This window comes from Procambarus clarkii, chromosome 40 (genome assembly GCF_040958095.1).
Source record: "Procambarus clarkii isolate CNS0578487 chromosome 40, FALCON_Pclarkii_2.0, whole genome shotgun sequence".
Classification (NCBI taxonomy): domain Eukaryota; kingdom Metazoa; phylum Arthropoda; class Malacostraca; order Decapoda; family Cambaridae; genus Procambarus; species Procambarus clarkii.
Genome location: NC_091189.1, coordinates 27,711,415 through 27,728,457, shown reverse-complemented (window position 1 = coordinate 27,728,457; position 17,043 = coordinate 27,711,415). Strand labels below are relative to the sequence as shown.

Below are 17,043 nucleotides of genomic sequence, written 5' to 3'. Positions count from 1 at the left end.
CATCGCTGAGAGTACTCAGAGTATGGGTAACAATGTATATCAGTGCTATACCGACGGCTCTGTAGAAGAAGGTGGACGATGTACCGGATGTGCATGTAATATATTTGAACAATCTTCTCTCGTACATACAGCAATGAAGCGCGTCAATGATTGGGCAAGTACCCAACTTGCAGGCATGTACCTTGCCACTGAATTGTTAAGACAATGGCAGTGGACTTATATACTGTGACTCGCAGAGTGCACTCCTGGCATTGAACGCACATAGTAGTGACACCCAGAAAATAGTCAGTGATATTCGAATGAATGTTTTAGCTGCTAAAGAAAACAGATTTGAAATTAAATTCCTGTGGATACCATCACATGTTGGCATCTCAAGGCATGACACTGTTGATATGCTTGCTAAGTCAGCCTGTAGAAAACCAGTGGTAGAAATTGATATGGGTGTTTCATTAGCAGTGACAAAGAGAATACTTACACAAATATCTAATGAAGATCTCACCGACCTGACAAATTCACAAAGACCTGAAAGTTGTAGCATTAAATATTATGATAGATATCGTGAGGAGACATTCACATATGGGACTAATAGAACAAGAACCCGGCAATGTGATGTTATAGTGGCCAGAATACGCCTGGGATATAGACGTATCTGGCAGCTTTCTCAAAACCCAAATGTCGAGTACACAATGTGTCAACTTTGTGAAAGAGAAAACATGCACTCTCTTGAACATTATATTGTAGAATGTCCCATATTGACTAACTTTCGCCCCCTGGGCTAAGGTATGCTGAACTCTGTAGTTACTATATGAGTACTGGAACACTTGATGATATATTGGACTTGTATCCAAGATTAACCATGTAATGTATCAATTATACAATGTATGTATGTGATGGAACTATATAACCTGAGCTTGTAAAAGCACCTTAATCACCTTTAGTGCTTAATTGCACACTAGTTTCTCTATCAGCTATCTCACCCTGTCAGAGTAAAAGAGACAAATGTATGTGAATGAATGTGTGTGTGTATATATGTATATGTACGTATATGTGTGTGTATGTATATGTATGTGTATAAAGTATATATGGAAGCTGATCAGAATTATTTTGCACCTTTGTAAATGCACATTAATGACACTATGTAAAAGACACATTCAACACTTTATGTAGAGCATCCATAAATCTGTGTATCTATGTATTTACGTATGTAGGTTAGCTTAGCATTTTAAAAGCACCGAATCACCTTCTGTGGTTGAGTGTTCAATAAATCCCAGAAGTATATGTTTAACACATCTCTAACCCTGTCCATGGAGGACAGAAGAAAATGTATATATGCTGGTTAGCATTGTAAATGTGTGGCCACGTTTGTGGTAGAAAATAATAATAATAAAAAAACTGCTGCGGCATCAACGAGTCTTCCCTCTTGTGTGCCTGCCTACATTTATCCTGCTACCGTGAGTAGCAAACCCAAGTACGGTAAGGCTACTAAGAATGATAGCACACCTATCAGGACTAAATAGCAACATGACTAGTTCAGTTGTCCCTCCCACGAGGGCCGGAGGGGGGTGGGGGGCACCGACTCTCCCCTCGACAACAATAACAATCTCAGCTGGGTGGTGCACCAATATCGGCACGGACCATACAACAATTATGTAGCCTTATGGATCAACTTAAATGAGCTGCCGCCCCTTGTTCCGAATTCAAGCACTTTGCTGATAACCCATGGCTCAAGTTATTAACCCAAATACATGAAGACCAACTGTCAGTAATCCAAGAGCAATCTGCCTCAATAATAAACCTGCGAGGTGAAGCTATAGCCAGGCTCAAGAATAATCAAGATCTGTCTGCCAGAGTCGACCTCCTCGAACAAGAATTAAGCTCTCTCAAGACCACAGTTACTGACTCTAAACCAGCAGAAACCACTAGAAAACAGGAAGAAATGTTACAAAAGTTTGAGAACCATCTTAACACCCTACAACAGCAACACACTGTTACCCAAGACGAAACAGAATAACATAAACTACTTCATTCTGTCGTTATCTTTTCACATGATTTTTCCCCAAGACTCTGACAGAGACGACTGTGCTGCTATCGTGATTCAGGAATTGCAGGATAAGATAAGGTATTCAATCCAAACAAGTGACATCAAACCAGCTTATAGAGTGGATATCAAATCATCTGGTACAAATAACAGGAAAATTTGTGTTAAATTATATTGCTGCTCCCGCAAGTCAGACCTTATCAGAACTGCAGTCTCTATAGTAAATCCACTGTTTATGTGAATGAATGTCTGACCAGGTTCAGACAAAATCTCTTACTTAAACTTCATGGTTTCTGCAAAAATTCCCCTGTAATTAAACATTGTTTTGTGCGAAGTGGTAAAATTATAGCTAAGAAGACTAACACTGGAAAAACCTATGTAATAACCACTGAAGCTCACCTCAATTCTTTCCTGAATGACTGTGAGATAACAGCTGAATAATTAGAATACAAATGATAGTCTCATCTAACTACCAATGTGTACTATAGCTCGGCCTTTCCTTTCAAAAGGTTTTAATTTTGTTTAAAAAAAAAATTGTCATCTTTATTATTGTATCTTTTTTTCTTGGTTTTACTCTATTGTTTATATACTCCCTTGTTCCATTGTACACTGGCTCCGCCTGTGTCCTCTAGTATAAACTGTATTATTCAGTGTACCTGAGTGTATCTCTAATTAATCTACCTCATTTTGTTTCAGTGTAACTTTAGTAATTAACTATTGTGTAATTATAATATTATAGTAAGCAAGCTATTTGTTTTATAGAATTATTAGCGCTTTGTCATGGGTTCGTATCCTGGCCGGGGAGGATTTACTGGGCGCAAATCCTCTGTTTAACTAAACAGTAAAATGGGTACTTGGTTATAACAGCGATTCTTCGCTGCCCGAAACCTGGGCAGGTCCCTGCCCAGTGACCTGCCCGAAACGCTATGCGTACTAGTAGCTGTACAAGTATGTAACAACTCTTGTATATATCTCAAAAAAAAAATGTGCTATCTACATGTACAAAACCTTGTTTCTTAAATGCTATCTTGATCTGAAACTTTTCCGTGATAGATGTAATAGAACTCATGAGCACCACACAAGAAATAAATATATCTTTGATATCCCCAGAGTCAGACTAAATCTGTGCAACACTCCATGCACATAAAAGGGCCCAGTCTTTGGAACTCACTCCCTGATGAATTAAACAATTGTCCATCCCATGTCCTGTTCAAAAGTCAAACCAAAAAGTACCTAATTTCACCCTCATAGTTTCCTACCTTGTGCTTCAAACTCACACTGTGTCTTGTACTACCCACTTCCCCAATATTAGTACTTATGACATATATCTTCACCAGTGTAATCAACTGTCAACTTACGTTGTAGTTATTTGTTGATATAAAACCTTGCTATAATGTACCTTTTATATATATTACAATATATTATTGTTATTGCCGAAACGCTGTCCTCTCTCCGCACCGCTCCTGTGCCAGGTAAGTCCTCCTACGGGCTCACCATAGCCCGTGCTACTTGCCCCGCTCCTGTGCCAGGTAAGTCCTCCTACGGGCTCACCATAGCCCGTGCTACTTGCACCGCTCCTGTGCCAGGTAAGTCCTCCTACGGGCTCACCATAGCCCGTGCTACTTGCACCGCTCCTGTGCCAGGTAAGTCCTCCTACGGGCTCACCATAGCCCGTGCTACTTGCCCCGCTCCTGTGCCAGGTAAGTCCTCCTACGGGCTCACCATAGCCCGTGCTACTTGCCCCGCTCCTGTGCCAGGTAAGTCCTCCTACGGGCTCACCATAGCCCGTGCTACTTGCCCCGCTCCTGTGCCAGGTAAGTCCTCCTACGGGCTCACCATAGCCCGTGCTACTTGCACCGCTCCTGTGCCAGGTAAGTCCTCCTACGGGCTCACCATAGCCCGTGCTACTTGCCCCGCTCCTGTGCCAGGTAAGTCGTCCTACGGGCTCACCATAGCCCGTGCTACTTGCACCGCTCCTGTGCCAGGTAAGTCCTCCTACGGGCTCACCATAGCCCGTGCTACTTGCCCCGCTCCTGTGCCAGGTAAGTCGTCCTACGGGCTCACCATAGCCCGTGCTACTTGCACCGCTCCTGTGCCAGGTAAGTCCTCCTACGGGCTCACCATAGCCCGTGCTACTTGCCCCGCTCCTGTGCCAGGTAAGTCGTCCTACGGGCTCACCATAGCCCGTGCTACTTGCCCCGCTCCTGTGTCAGGTAAGTCCTCCTACGGGCTCACCATAGCCCGTGCTACTTGCCCCGCTCCTGTGTCAGGTAAGTCCTCCTACGGGCTCACCATAGCCCGTGCTACTTGCACCGCTCCTGTGCCAGGTAAGTCCTCCTACGGGCTCACCATAGCCCGTGCTACTTGCCCCGCTCCTGTGCCAGGTAAGTCGTCCTACGGGCTCACCATAGCCCGTGCTACTTGCCCCGCTCCTGTGCCAGGTAAGTCCTCCTACGGGCTCACCATAGCCCGTGCTACTTGCCCCGCTCCTGTGTCAGGTAAGCTACGGGATCACCATAGCCCGTGCTACTTGGAACTTGTTCTGAGTAGCTGAATCTATAACAACAACAACCGAAACGATGTGCATACTAGTGGCCTTACAAGAATGTGAACACATCATGCTATGTACTCTCATAAACCCAATGTAACTTCTTGTATATATATAAATAAATAAATAAATAAATAAATTATTATTATTACTTACAGACTGAGCGGGTCTTGCTCTCATCTCGACCAGTCCGCCATTTAGGAACTGTCAAAGAAAACCAAGATGTTTTATTAATAAAAGAAAATGGACATTTTACATAGGAAACTTTTGTAAAAATGAGCTCCAACGCCCACTGGCTTAGTGCAGGATACATTTCTTGTTGAGGTCCAGTTCTTGCCTCATTGGGTTACAAAACTGTTGATATATTACGTTAAACTATGTAACTAGCTCAGCTGAATGTATTGTAATTATTGAATGTAATTAAAAGTAATTGTAGCGAGTAAACCTTATACTCGCTCCAATCTATCATTATCTTAATGGTGTAACTAATTAGCACCAATTGCAGAAGCTATAATCTCTTCCCAAATTACAGGTAACAGTTCTCCCAGCCTCCAATCCTAGTGGAGGAAGCTGAAGTGTAGCACAGGAGACATCTCCCGTCACGCAGGGTGCAGTCGCACCTCCACAGATCTCCAGTATCAAGAGTTGATACTGGTAATGGTTAAAAAGGGCCATCACTTACGGGCTATTCATGCCCGTGCCACCTTTTGGGTGGCTTAATCTTCATCAATCAGTCGAACAGCAACGTGCATCACCGCTCCTGTGCCAGGTAAGTCCACTACGGGCTCACCATAGCTTGTGCTACTTGCCCCGCTCCTGTGCCAGATAAGTCCACTACGGGCTCACCATAGCTTGTGCTACACGGATACTTCGTTCTGAGTAGGTAAATCTAAAACAACAAGAACAACAACCATTTGGTCACTCACACCTCAACAAAGACTGTCTACACCAGAGAATAGCTGAAGGTTCGCCATCTGCAACATGGTATCTTCAGGCAACCAAATTAGAAAGGTTAAATATCCCAAAAGGAATCCACAGGGAAATAGCAGTTAGGTTATATAGACTACGTCTCGGTTACAGATGCAACTGGGAGATTGGTGAACCCCGACAGAGAGAGAGTGCATCTTCTGCCAAACTGTCACAGAAAAGCCATTACTTCACTATCTCCTGGAATGTGAAGCAACCAATGACCTTAGAAGAGCTTTAAGAGTCCCTGAATCATGCAGTGGCCACCCTGAAGCCGTCAACACAGCCACTCTTCTGGTCAACAAAGGTGTCCAGCAGCTGGAGACCCTCATAAAGACTGTGAAGCAGTATCCTCCCCCGCGACAGCAGCTTGACGATTAAATGCAACCTCAGAACACTGAAAAGATTTACTGAACAAAAAATTGTACCACTTACGGGCTATTCATGCCCGTGCCACCTCTTGGGTGGCTTAATCTTTATCAATCAATCAGAATAATCAACAGTACAATTTCCACAGTCAAGAATGTAGCACTCGGCGTGCACAGTTCTAATAGTCTCCAAGACGCTACAGCTTCGGCACAGAGCAGACAGCAGACCAAGACCGCATCCAGCTACAACGCTCTCCCACATAGAGCTCCACGACTCTGGCCACACTCAGCTCTCTGCGCTGCTCCAGGCTCCGTCTCATCGTCTACGACACTGCTGTATCCAAGACTAACAAATAAATATGAAAACTCACTAAACACTGTGTATCTAATCTACCCAACAACGTAACATAATCGTACGTTACATAATTAAAAAGTATTGGACGTAATTAAAAATTATTGAATGCAATTATATGAAATTAAAATTATTGAATGTAATTATATGAAATTGAAATTATTGAATGTAATTAAAATTAAATTAAATTGTACTACCGAGAAGGGTCTCGGCAGCACATTCGGGTTCGTTCTTGACCCACAATCGAGAATTCCGGGTTCGAATCCGGAACGAAAATGGTTGGGCGCGTTTCCTATCGCCTAATACCCCTGTCCACCTAGCAGTAAATAGGCACCCAGGAGTTAGTCAGCCTGTTGTGGGGTTGTACCCTGGGGAGGGTCAGTAATTCGACCTGGGGGGGGGGGTAGGGGGACACAAGCCTAACATGTACTGTGAATATATATATATTGGCTGCTTGTCCCCTTACACAATGAATTAATTAATTCTGGGGTTGAGTTCCTGTACCCATTATAAGTTTGTGACCTTTTCCCACCATTACCCCGAGGATGGGTACGCATGGGGTACATAACCTAACTAATAATACTACGCTAACCGGGGCGCTGCGCTCTTATGGGTCTATATCATTGTATCTTCTGATGAGTTATAAATTAAACCAAATATTAACCATCCTAGCGTTAGTAAGGTCAGGTTAGGCCAGGCCAGGTTAGTTAGCCAAGGTCAGGATAGTTTAAGCCAGGTTATATTAGGTTAAGCCAGGTTACGTCATGTTAGGCTAGGCCAGGTTAGTTAGCCAAGGCCAGGATAGTTTATGCCAGGTTACATTAGGCCAGGTTTGGTTACGTCATGTTAGGCAAGGCCAGGTTAGTTTAGGTCAGAATAAATAAGGCCAGGTTTAGTTACGCCATGTTAGGTTAGGCCAGGCCAGGTTAGTTTAGGTCAGAATAAATAAGGCCAGGGTTGGTTACGCCATGTTAGGTTAGGCCAGGCCAGGTTGGTTTAGGTCAGAATAAATAAGGCCAGGGTTGGTTACGCCATGTTAGGTTAGGCCAGGCCAGGTTAGTTTAGGTCAGGATAAATAAGGCCAGGGTTGGTTACGCCATGTTAGGTTAGGCCAGGCCAGGTTAGTTTAGGTCAGAATAAATAAGGCCAGGGTTGGTTACGCCATGTTAGGTTAGGCCAGGCCAGGTTAGTTTAGGTCAGAATAAATAAGGCCAGGGTTGGTTACGCCATGTTAGGTTAGGCCAGGCCAAGTTAGTTTAGGTCAGGATAAATAAGGCCAGGGTTGGTTACGCCATGTTAGGTTAGGCCAGGCCAGGTTAGTTTAGGTCAGAATAAATAAGGCCAGGGTTGGTTACGCCATGTTAGGTTAGGCCAGGCCAGGTTAGTTTAGGTCAGGATAAATAAGGCCAGGTTTGGTTACGCCATGTTAGGTTACGCCAGGCCAGGTTAGTTTAGGTCAGAATAAATAAGGCCAGGTTTAGTTACGCCATGTTAGGTTAGGCCAGGCCAGGTTAGTTTAGGTCAGAATAAATAAGGCCAGGGTTGGTTACGCCATGTTAGGTTAGGCCAGGCCAGGTTAGTTTAGGTCAGAATAAATAAGGCCAGGGTTGGTTACGCCATGTTAGGTTAGGCCAGGCCAGGTTAGTTTAGGTCAGAATAAATAAGGCCAGGGTTGGTTACGCCATGTTAGGTTAGGCCAGGCCAGGTTAGTTTAGGTCAGAATAAATAAGGCCAGGGTTGGTTACGCCATGTTAGGTTAGGCCAGGCCAGGTTAGTTTAGGTCAGGATAAATAAGGCCAGGTTTGGTTACGCCATGTTAGGTTAGGCCAGGCCAGGTTAGTTTAGGTCAGGATAAATAAGGCCAGGTTTGGTTACACCATGTTAGGTTAGGCCAGGCCAGGTTAGTTTAGGTCAGGATAAATAAGGCCAGGTTTGGTTACACCATGTTAGGTTAGGCCAGGCCAGGTTAGTTTAGGTCAGGATAAATAAGGCCAGGTTTGGTTACACCATGTTAGGTTAGGCCAGGCCAGGTTAGTTTAGGTCAGGATAAATAAGGCCAGGTTTGGTTACACCATGTTAGGTTAGGCCAGGCCAGGTTAGTTTAGGTCAGGATAAATAAGGCCAGGTTTGGTTACGCCATGTTAGGTTAGGCCAGGCCAGGTTAGTTTAGGTCAGGATAAATAAGGCCAGGTTTGGTTACGCCATGTTAGGTTAGGCCAGGCCAGGTTTGGTTACGCCATGTTAGGTTAGGCCAGGCCAGGTTAGTTTAGGTCAGGATAAATAAGGCCAGGTTTGGTTACGCCATGTTAGGTTAGGCCAGGCCAGGTTAGTTTAGGTCAGGATAAATAAGGCCAGGTTTGGTTACGCCATGTTAGGTTAGGCCAGGCCAGGTTAGTTTAGGTCAGGATAAATAAGGCCAGGTTTGGTTACGCCATGTTAGGTTAGGCCAGGCCAGGTTAGTTTAGGTCAGGATAAATAAGGCCAGGTTTGGTTACGCCATGTTAGGTTAGGCCAGGCCAGGTTAGTTTAGGTCAGGATAAATAAGGCCAGGGTTGGTTACGCCATGTTAGGTTAGGCCAGGCCAGGTTAGTTTAGGTCAGGATAAATAAGGCCAGGGTTGGTTACGCCATGTTAGGTTAGGCCAGGCCAGGTTAGTTAAGGATATAACTTCCTGTCATACACAATTTGCTCTCCAAAGACACCTGGGATAATTATTTTCTTAACAGAACTTGTCTTATACGTTGATCATTTATATTTTTAATATACATCTTAATTAACATTATGTGGTGTAAAATGCGTAATTAGACCTAGGTTTATTGTATTTTAAAAATGACTTCGTTGGACTTACCCGAGAGGCCTCCATCTCTATAGTAACCTCGACGGGGACATGAAGCCGGCGGCTTATAATGGTCCCCCTTTAATTCCTGATTATTTTTGTAACTACGAGTTAATAGGAGTAACCCGTCCTCCTAATAAACCGTCGTATTTTGACGTACACTCTCCCTAAGACCAAAAATGGTCGTACTAGAAAATGGTAGCGGCTGGCGAAATGTACACACTGTCCCGTTTTCTGTTCTGGGTCCTGTGGTAGGTTAGGAGGACGGGCTGAATATGAGACCGTAGACCTATTGTTAATACTAACTGATGGAATAGTCGTCAGTGGGACCACGATGGAGTGTCTAATTAAACTTTTAGAATTTGTTTCTTTGAAATCAAACTGGAAAAATCTTCAGGTTTAATTTAATGGGGAATGAAGGAAGGGTTTGACAAGCCTTCGGCTTCCTGTCCCCGTCATGGCCACTAGAGATGGTGATCCTCAGTTGAATTTAGGCAAATTAATGCTTTATTCAATATTTGTTTTCAAAATGTTACTATCCCAAATATTATAATAGCAAATATTGAAGCAAAAAGCCTATTCAAAATAAAGTATAAACTTATCAAATACGGACCAGTAATAGGTACAGGGAAATAAACTAAAAATAAACAAATATTCTATGTGAAATGAGTTACAAATACACTTCAGTAACTGATAAGTAAATTTATTATTATTATTAAGTTAGTTCCCAAATATGCAGTCGCTAAAGCTTACAAATTCCAATAATAAAATACTATTGATGGTAAAATTTTGGAATTTAAGGAATCTAAGACACCGAATTACACACACACACACATATATATATATATATATATATATATATATATATATATATATATATATATATATATATATATATATATATATATATATATATATATATATATATGTCGTACCTAGTAGCCAGAACTCACTTCTCAGCCTACTATGCAAGGCCCGATTTGCCTAATAAGCCAAGTTTTCATGAATTAATGTTTTTTCGTCTACCTAACCTAACCTAGCTTTTTTTGGCTACCTAACCTAACCTAACCTATAAAGATAGGTTAGGTTAGGTTAGGTAGGGTTGGTTAGGTTCGGTCATATATCTACGTTAATTTTAACTCCAATAAAAAAAAATGACCTCATACATAGTGAAAAGGGTAGCTTTATCATTTCATAAGAAAAAAATTATAGTAAATATATTAATTCAGGAAAACTTGGCTTATTAGGCAAATCGAGCCTTGAATAGTAGGCTGAGAAGTGAGTTCTGGCTACTAGGTACGACATATATATATATATATATATATGTCGTACCTAGTAGCCAGAACGCACTTCTCAGCCTACTATGCAAGGCCCGATTTGCCTAATAAGCCAAGTTTTCATGAATTAATTGTTTTTCGACTACCTAACCTACCTAACCTGACCTAACCTAACATTTTCGGCTACCTAACCTAACCTAACCTATAAAGATAGGTTAGGTTAGGTTAGGTAGGGTTGGTTAGGTTCCGTCATATATCTACGTTAATTTGAACTCCAATAAAAAAAAATTGACCTCATACATAATGAAATGGGTAGCTTTATCATTTCATAAGAAAAAAAATTAGAGAAAATATATTATTTCAGGAAAACTTGGCTTATTAGGCAAATCGGGCCTTGCATATTAGGCCGAGAAGTGAGTTCTGGCTACTAGGTACGACATATGTCTATATATATATATATATATATATATATATATATATATATATATATATATATATATATATATGTATATATATATATATATGTATATATATATATATATATATATATATATATATATATATATATATATATATATATATATATATATATATATATATATATATATGAGGATTAGACTGACCTCCAGCTGCCAGACAGTGTGACAGAATAAGTAGCAGCAGCAGTGGTTGAAGGCTTGAGACTGTCATGATGGTGGTGGTGGTGGTGGAGGAGACACAGCAAGACGCCTAGCGTAAAGAGAGAGAGTATATCACCATGTTATATAGGATCTCGGATGACCCGTGGATGCCATCAGTCACCACTAACTATCCCCTTCATCCCCCCCTTCCCCCCATCACTTGTCTCCCCTCCACACTTGACCCCTTCTCAAGGACGACCCTTCACAACAGGGTACACTCTCACGCCCTCGTGCCAACCAATCTACTTCGTTATTGTACCTAACTCGTTTTCCTTGTAACGTTGTCACACTTCATCGTCGTCGCGGACATGCCTCGTTGTTCAGGCCTCAGACATATTGATGATTCTCTATTGCCAATGGCATTCAAAATATTTTGAGCACAGAGGTAGACAGTATGCCTACATCTACATGGGAAATATATTTCATTCCCATCCCCCCTCCCCATAATTGTTCCTGCAAGCGTTTGATTCCCTTTAGGAAGGTCTTCTCGTCAGTTTATTCAGATACTCATCACCATCCTATTTCAGGTATCCATCACCTGAAATAAGGTACCTTCGTCTACTCATCACCCAGTAACGCAGCGACAGCCTCGCTTCATCCAGCATTAGCGGTCAATTCCTGAGGGTACAATTCATAGTTTTAGCTATGAATTCTCAAATCAAATCCTAGCTTTTAGTCTGTCCTCAAATCCTAGCTCTTGCCTGTCCTCAAATCTTAGTTTTTAACTAATCCTCAAATCTTAGCTCTTAGCCTGGCCTGAAATCCTGGCTCTTAACCAATCTTCAAATCCTAGCTTACCTTCAAATCTCTGTTCCTTGATTATTTTCATATCTTTTAGTTATATGTGGTCATACTGGCGTAGCACTTTGTCCTGATACTAACCTTACGCATCATGGTCGTTCAGTTGACGGTCAGTGGCTGTAGAACTGGCATGAGATTGTCGCTTTGTATAGAAGGTAAACAAAACACCTCTAACATCCTTATTTTTTTCAACAAAATTGCCTTATACCATATGGTTAAAAAAAATAGCCAGCCAAACCCTTGAAATATCAAACGAATTTTTGTATATTCGTTTGACTGGAAAAAAAGCGATGGTAATTAACTCAGCTGTAATTTTTTTTGTGTGTGCCCCCCATCTGGACTACTGCATCCATGCATGGAGACCTTTCCCTTCAGAAGAATATGTATATCTGCTTAGGAAAATGTTGAACGCAGACCGACATAAATCATTCCAGAACTAAGTCAACTCTCATACCATGTCTATGCTGTGCGAGGTAATGGACCCCTCATGTACCCCCATACCCGTCTAGTGAGCGGTGGTGGACCCCTTACCCATCCTGTGGGCGGTAGTGGATCCCTTACCCATTCTGTGGGCGGTAGTTGACTCCTTACCCATCCTGTGGGCGGTAGTGGATCCCTTACCCATCCTGTGGGCGGCAATGGACCCCTTACCCATCAAGTGAGTGGTAGTGGACCCCATATCCATCTAGTGCATGAGAAGGAGTCGACCCCATATCCATCTAGTGCATGAGAAGGAGTGGACCCCATATCCATCCAGTGAGCTGTAGTAGACCCCATACCCCATATAGTGAATGACAGTGGAAAAATGTATGGCGCACATAATGGGCTCAGGAATTGACACCCAAAATTCCACGTCCATAAGAAAGAGAATTTCGAAAAAAAATGTATAAATAAACCAATATTTCAAAGAACGGGCATTGCTTTTCTGAATTAAGCATGGTTGAGAGCTCGCATAACAGTAGGCTTTCTCCGCGCACTAAGAAGTCACGTGAACACAGAACTCCATTTAATTTAATAAATAATCCTGGGTTTACTGACATTGCCAGCAGGCGAGAGGCTATGGCCACTCAGTTTGCCTTCTCCTTACTGCTTCTGACGATTGTCTCTTTTTCTTTCTTACCTCTTTTTTGATTGGTAAACGTGCGCGAGGCTTGACCTTGTAGTCCACTTTTTAGATAAACTTTGGTAGCTTTATATTTATAAATATCTAGTGTCAACCGTTATTTTAAATATAGCTGAGAGGATTCATACATGGTGTACCTTGACAAGTCTCATGCTAGAGAGACAGGGCCTTGGGAGTGCTGTCCTAAGTCATATAAGGGTATAGACATTTCAAAGGAAGTAAAGAGTTACCATACATGGATAGCATAGAATAGAAAACGACTGCATTCTTACAAATTACAGAACAAACACAGGAACATAGTATGTTAGGCTGCTCTAACCAGCAGGTACATACTAGTAAACGAGAGAAATAGAAGAGTATGTTAGGGAACAATAATCATAACAAATAAGCAATAATAAAGAAATTAGATTTAACTTAACACAGAAAAATTGTGCCAGAGAAAACTCGATAAGGTAAGGAGATTTCCGTAAAGCAAATTATGAGAGATTGAGAAATCTCTTGGGAAGAGTAGACACGGCAGCCCTGGGAGGTGGACTCTTGTGGGCGCGAGACGGCACTCCTCAGGCGGGTGACTCAGTGGATTTACATGTCAACTTGCAACTCATTTAAGCCAATTTTAATTATAGTAATAGAACATCGTATACAGCATAATGGCCCACAATGGATGAATACATATATATGTATATATATATATATATATATATATATATATATATATATATATATATATATATATATATATATATATATATATATATATATATATATATATATATATATGTCGTACCTAGTAGCCAGAACGCACTTCTCAGCCTACTATGCAAGGCCCGATTTGCCTAATAAGCCAAGTTTTCCTGAATTAATATATTTCCTCTAATTTTTTTCTTATGAAATGATAAAGCTACCCATTTCATTATGTATGAGGTCATTTTTTTTTACTGGAGTTAAAATTAACGTAGATATATGACCGAACCTAACCAACCCTACCTAACCTAACCCAACCTATCTTTATAGGTTAGGTTAGATTAGGTAGCCGAAAAAGTTAGGTTAGGTTAGGTTAGGTAGGTTAGGTAGTCGAAAAACAATTAATTCATGAAAACTTGGCTTATTAGGCAAATCGGGCCTTGCAAAGTAGGCTGAGAAGTGCGTTCTGGCTACTAGGTACGACATATATATATATATATATATATATATATATATATATATATATATATATATATATATATATATATATATATATATATATATATATATATATATATATATATATGTCGTACCTAATAGCCAGAATGCACTTCTGAGGCTACTATGCAAGGCCCGATTTGCCTAATAAGCCAAGTTTTCCTGAATTAGTATTTTTTCTCTAACTTTTGTCTTATGAAATGATAAAGCTATCCATTTCATTATGTATGAGGTCAATTTTTTTTTATTGGAGTTAAAATTAACGTAGATATATGACCGAACCTAACCAACCCTACCTAACCTAACCTAACCTATCTTTATAGGTTAGGTTAGGTTAGGTAGCAGAAAAAGTTAGGTTAGGTTAGGTTAGGTAGGTTAGGTAGTCGAAAAACAATTAATTCATGAAAACTTGGCTTATTAGGCAAATCGGGCCTTGCATAGTAGGCTCAGAAGTGCGTTCTGGCTATTAGGTACGACATATATATATATATATATATATATATATATATATATATATATATATATATATATATATATATATATATATATATATATACCCCAGTAGGATTCGAACTCAGACAGCCAGGATCACTATGGCGTACCCAGTACCATACCCACTCGACCAACCGTGACCGTACAAAAGACATTGGTAACCGAGGCTATATCCCCAACGTCCCGACGGCACTTGGTGGTAAGCTTGGGCATAGAAATTTCATGGAATCACCTCACTTTGTGGGGCCACGTGAGCAACACAAATGCAGACACGCTTGAATGTGGAGTTTTCAGTTTTATATTGGCTTGGGGACCACTCAAGCTTGTTCGCAAGCTTGAATATATATATATATATATATATATATATATATATATATATATATATATATATATATATATATATATATATATATATATATATATATATATATATATATATATATATATATATATATATATATATACACTCTAGGCTTGTATCGAGGTCCCCTAAGGTCAAACTACTGACCCTCCCAGGATGCAACCCCCACAAATGTTACCTAACTCCCAGGTATCTACTTACTGCTAGGTGAACATAGGCATTAGGTGAAAGGAAACATAAGCCTAACTATTTTTTGTCCCACGGGTGATCCTGGGGTTTAGAGGGAGGTGGTGGAGTGTTGAGAGCGTGGTGGGTGGGGGGCCGGGCAAGGTGGAGGGAGACTTACATAAGTGTGGATCACGTTGTGGGAACAACTGCACGTGGTGGCCACGCCTCCACCACAGGCGACCCCTGCACGTGGTCGCCACGCCTCCACCACAGGCGACCCCTGCACGTGGTCGCCACGCCTCCACCACCCGCGACAATTCCCCCACTTGCTGCCCTAAATACTCAATTAGCCATCTTGAGTGGCAAGTAAGGGAACATTATGAGCAAAAATAAATATTTTCTCGCTTTTCTTGTTTGTCACTCGAGAATAAGTTGAAATAGGCTTAACGTAACATTTGAAACTTATTCAAATGTAACTATATACTAATTTGTATAACTATAAGAACATAAGAGCTGCCCAATTTCTGAACTACAGTAATTATAATTCCTGTTCTCAGGAAGAGGAAACCTGTACTTAGGCTAATGGAGGTCTCTAGTCCAACTCTACTGACCTTCCCCATGACGCAACCCACAACAGTTGCTTCTTAGGTTCCTGTTTACTGCTAGATAACAGAGGCATCAAGTGAAAATAAAAGTGCCCAACCACTTTTGTCTCATCTGGGGATTGTACCAGAATCCCTCGATTGAAAGACGAGGATGTAGACCACTATAGCAGGAGCTCTCTCTCCTTCAAGCGCACACAAGAAGGCTATGGAGCCCATAATATAATAATATACAAACGATGTATACTGCAAGCAATCCATCATTACCTTGAAGATACGAAGGGAAAACTAAGAGATACACTGCTGGCGGGTCCCTCCAGCGCCACGAGGCTTCTGGGTGGAAGTATCGTGAAAGACGTGTGGCCGCAGCGTGGACTGGATGCCACTCATTGGCTGCCGTCGCTCTCATACCAAACCTCGGGGCGGGAAGCCTACTGATTGGCTAAGGAGCAACGAGAAGCCTGCTGATTGGCTGTGGGAAAAGGCGGGCGACGCTAAAGGCAGCGTGGTCGAAGCAATGTAAACAAACATTGAGAAACTCGTAAAACACCGAACATATGCTAGTCTGTCTTTGACCTCTAGTTATGATTAGTTTTTATATATTTATACGAGTTGCTGCGTATAGTAGGAGACGCCATGCAGCTTGATAGTGGTATATGTGTGGGTGGACACGCAGCAGCTGTAGCAAGGTCAGCTTCCATGAGAACAGAGGGGGACATGGCCAGCCGGCCCGATTTACACAATATTCCTCAACATAATTACCCAATATTGAAGGTTCACTTAATCATTTTCATGATGCCAATTGCTCTAGATGATAAATGTTAATATCTTCATGGTTGATAATGATTCCTGTGTTAATTACACAAAAATTGACTCCACATAAAATCATAATGATTCCAGAAATTATAAATTTGTTTTAGAATGAAAATAAATAAGAATTATGCTTTATATATTATTTAAATATTGGCAATTAACAGAGCCATAATGCGATGCGAAAGAGTATCTCTACATAGTTAATTATATTTCTGTATCCCATATCGTAATGCGCAGCATTTTCTAATTAATCCTATGACAAAATTATGAATTAAAATCTAATAATTTATATTGTTGTTTTTACTGTATATTGAAGTACTAAGCCAGTACCACTATACAACACATCAAAGGCATATGAAGATATGGTGCTACGATATGAGGGACAAGAAGCTGGAATATGAGGACAAGAAGCTAGGATATGAGGACAAGGAACTGG

At 41.2% G+C, this 17,043-nt stretch overlaps 1 protein-coding gene across 2 annotated transcripts in view; it reads right to left on the bottom strand.

Moving 5' to 3' along the window:
• Positions 1 to 11,165, bottom strand: part of LOC123758014 (alkaline phosphatase) — a 47,307-nt gene extending 36,142 nt beyond the window's left edge. Inside the window, exons 1-2 of one of the 2 annotated variants that reach the window (XM_045742141.2) lie at positions 11,009 to 11,139; positions 4,743 to 4,790 (exon numbers count right to left, since the gene is read on the bottom strand). In XM_045742141.2, coding sequence (XP_045598097.1) covers positions 4,743 to 4,790; positions 11,009 to 11,075 — 115 coding nt within the window. In that variant the 5' untranslated portion in view covers positions 11,076 to 11,139. Of the gene's footprint in view, positions 1 to 4,742; positions 4,791 to 11,008 lie in introns of both variants that reach the window. The other variant, XM_045742142.2, reaches the window with a different exon arrangement.
• Between the last annotated feature and the right edge of the window lie 5,878 nt (positions 11,166 to 17,043).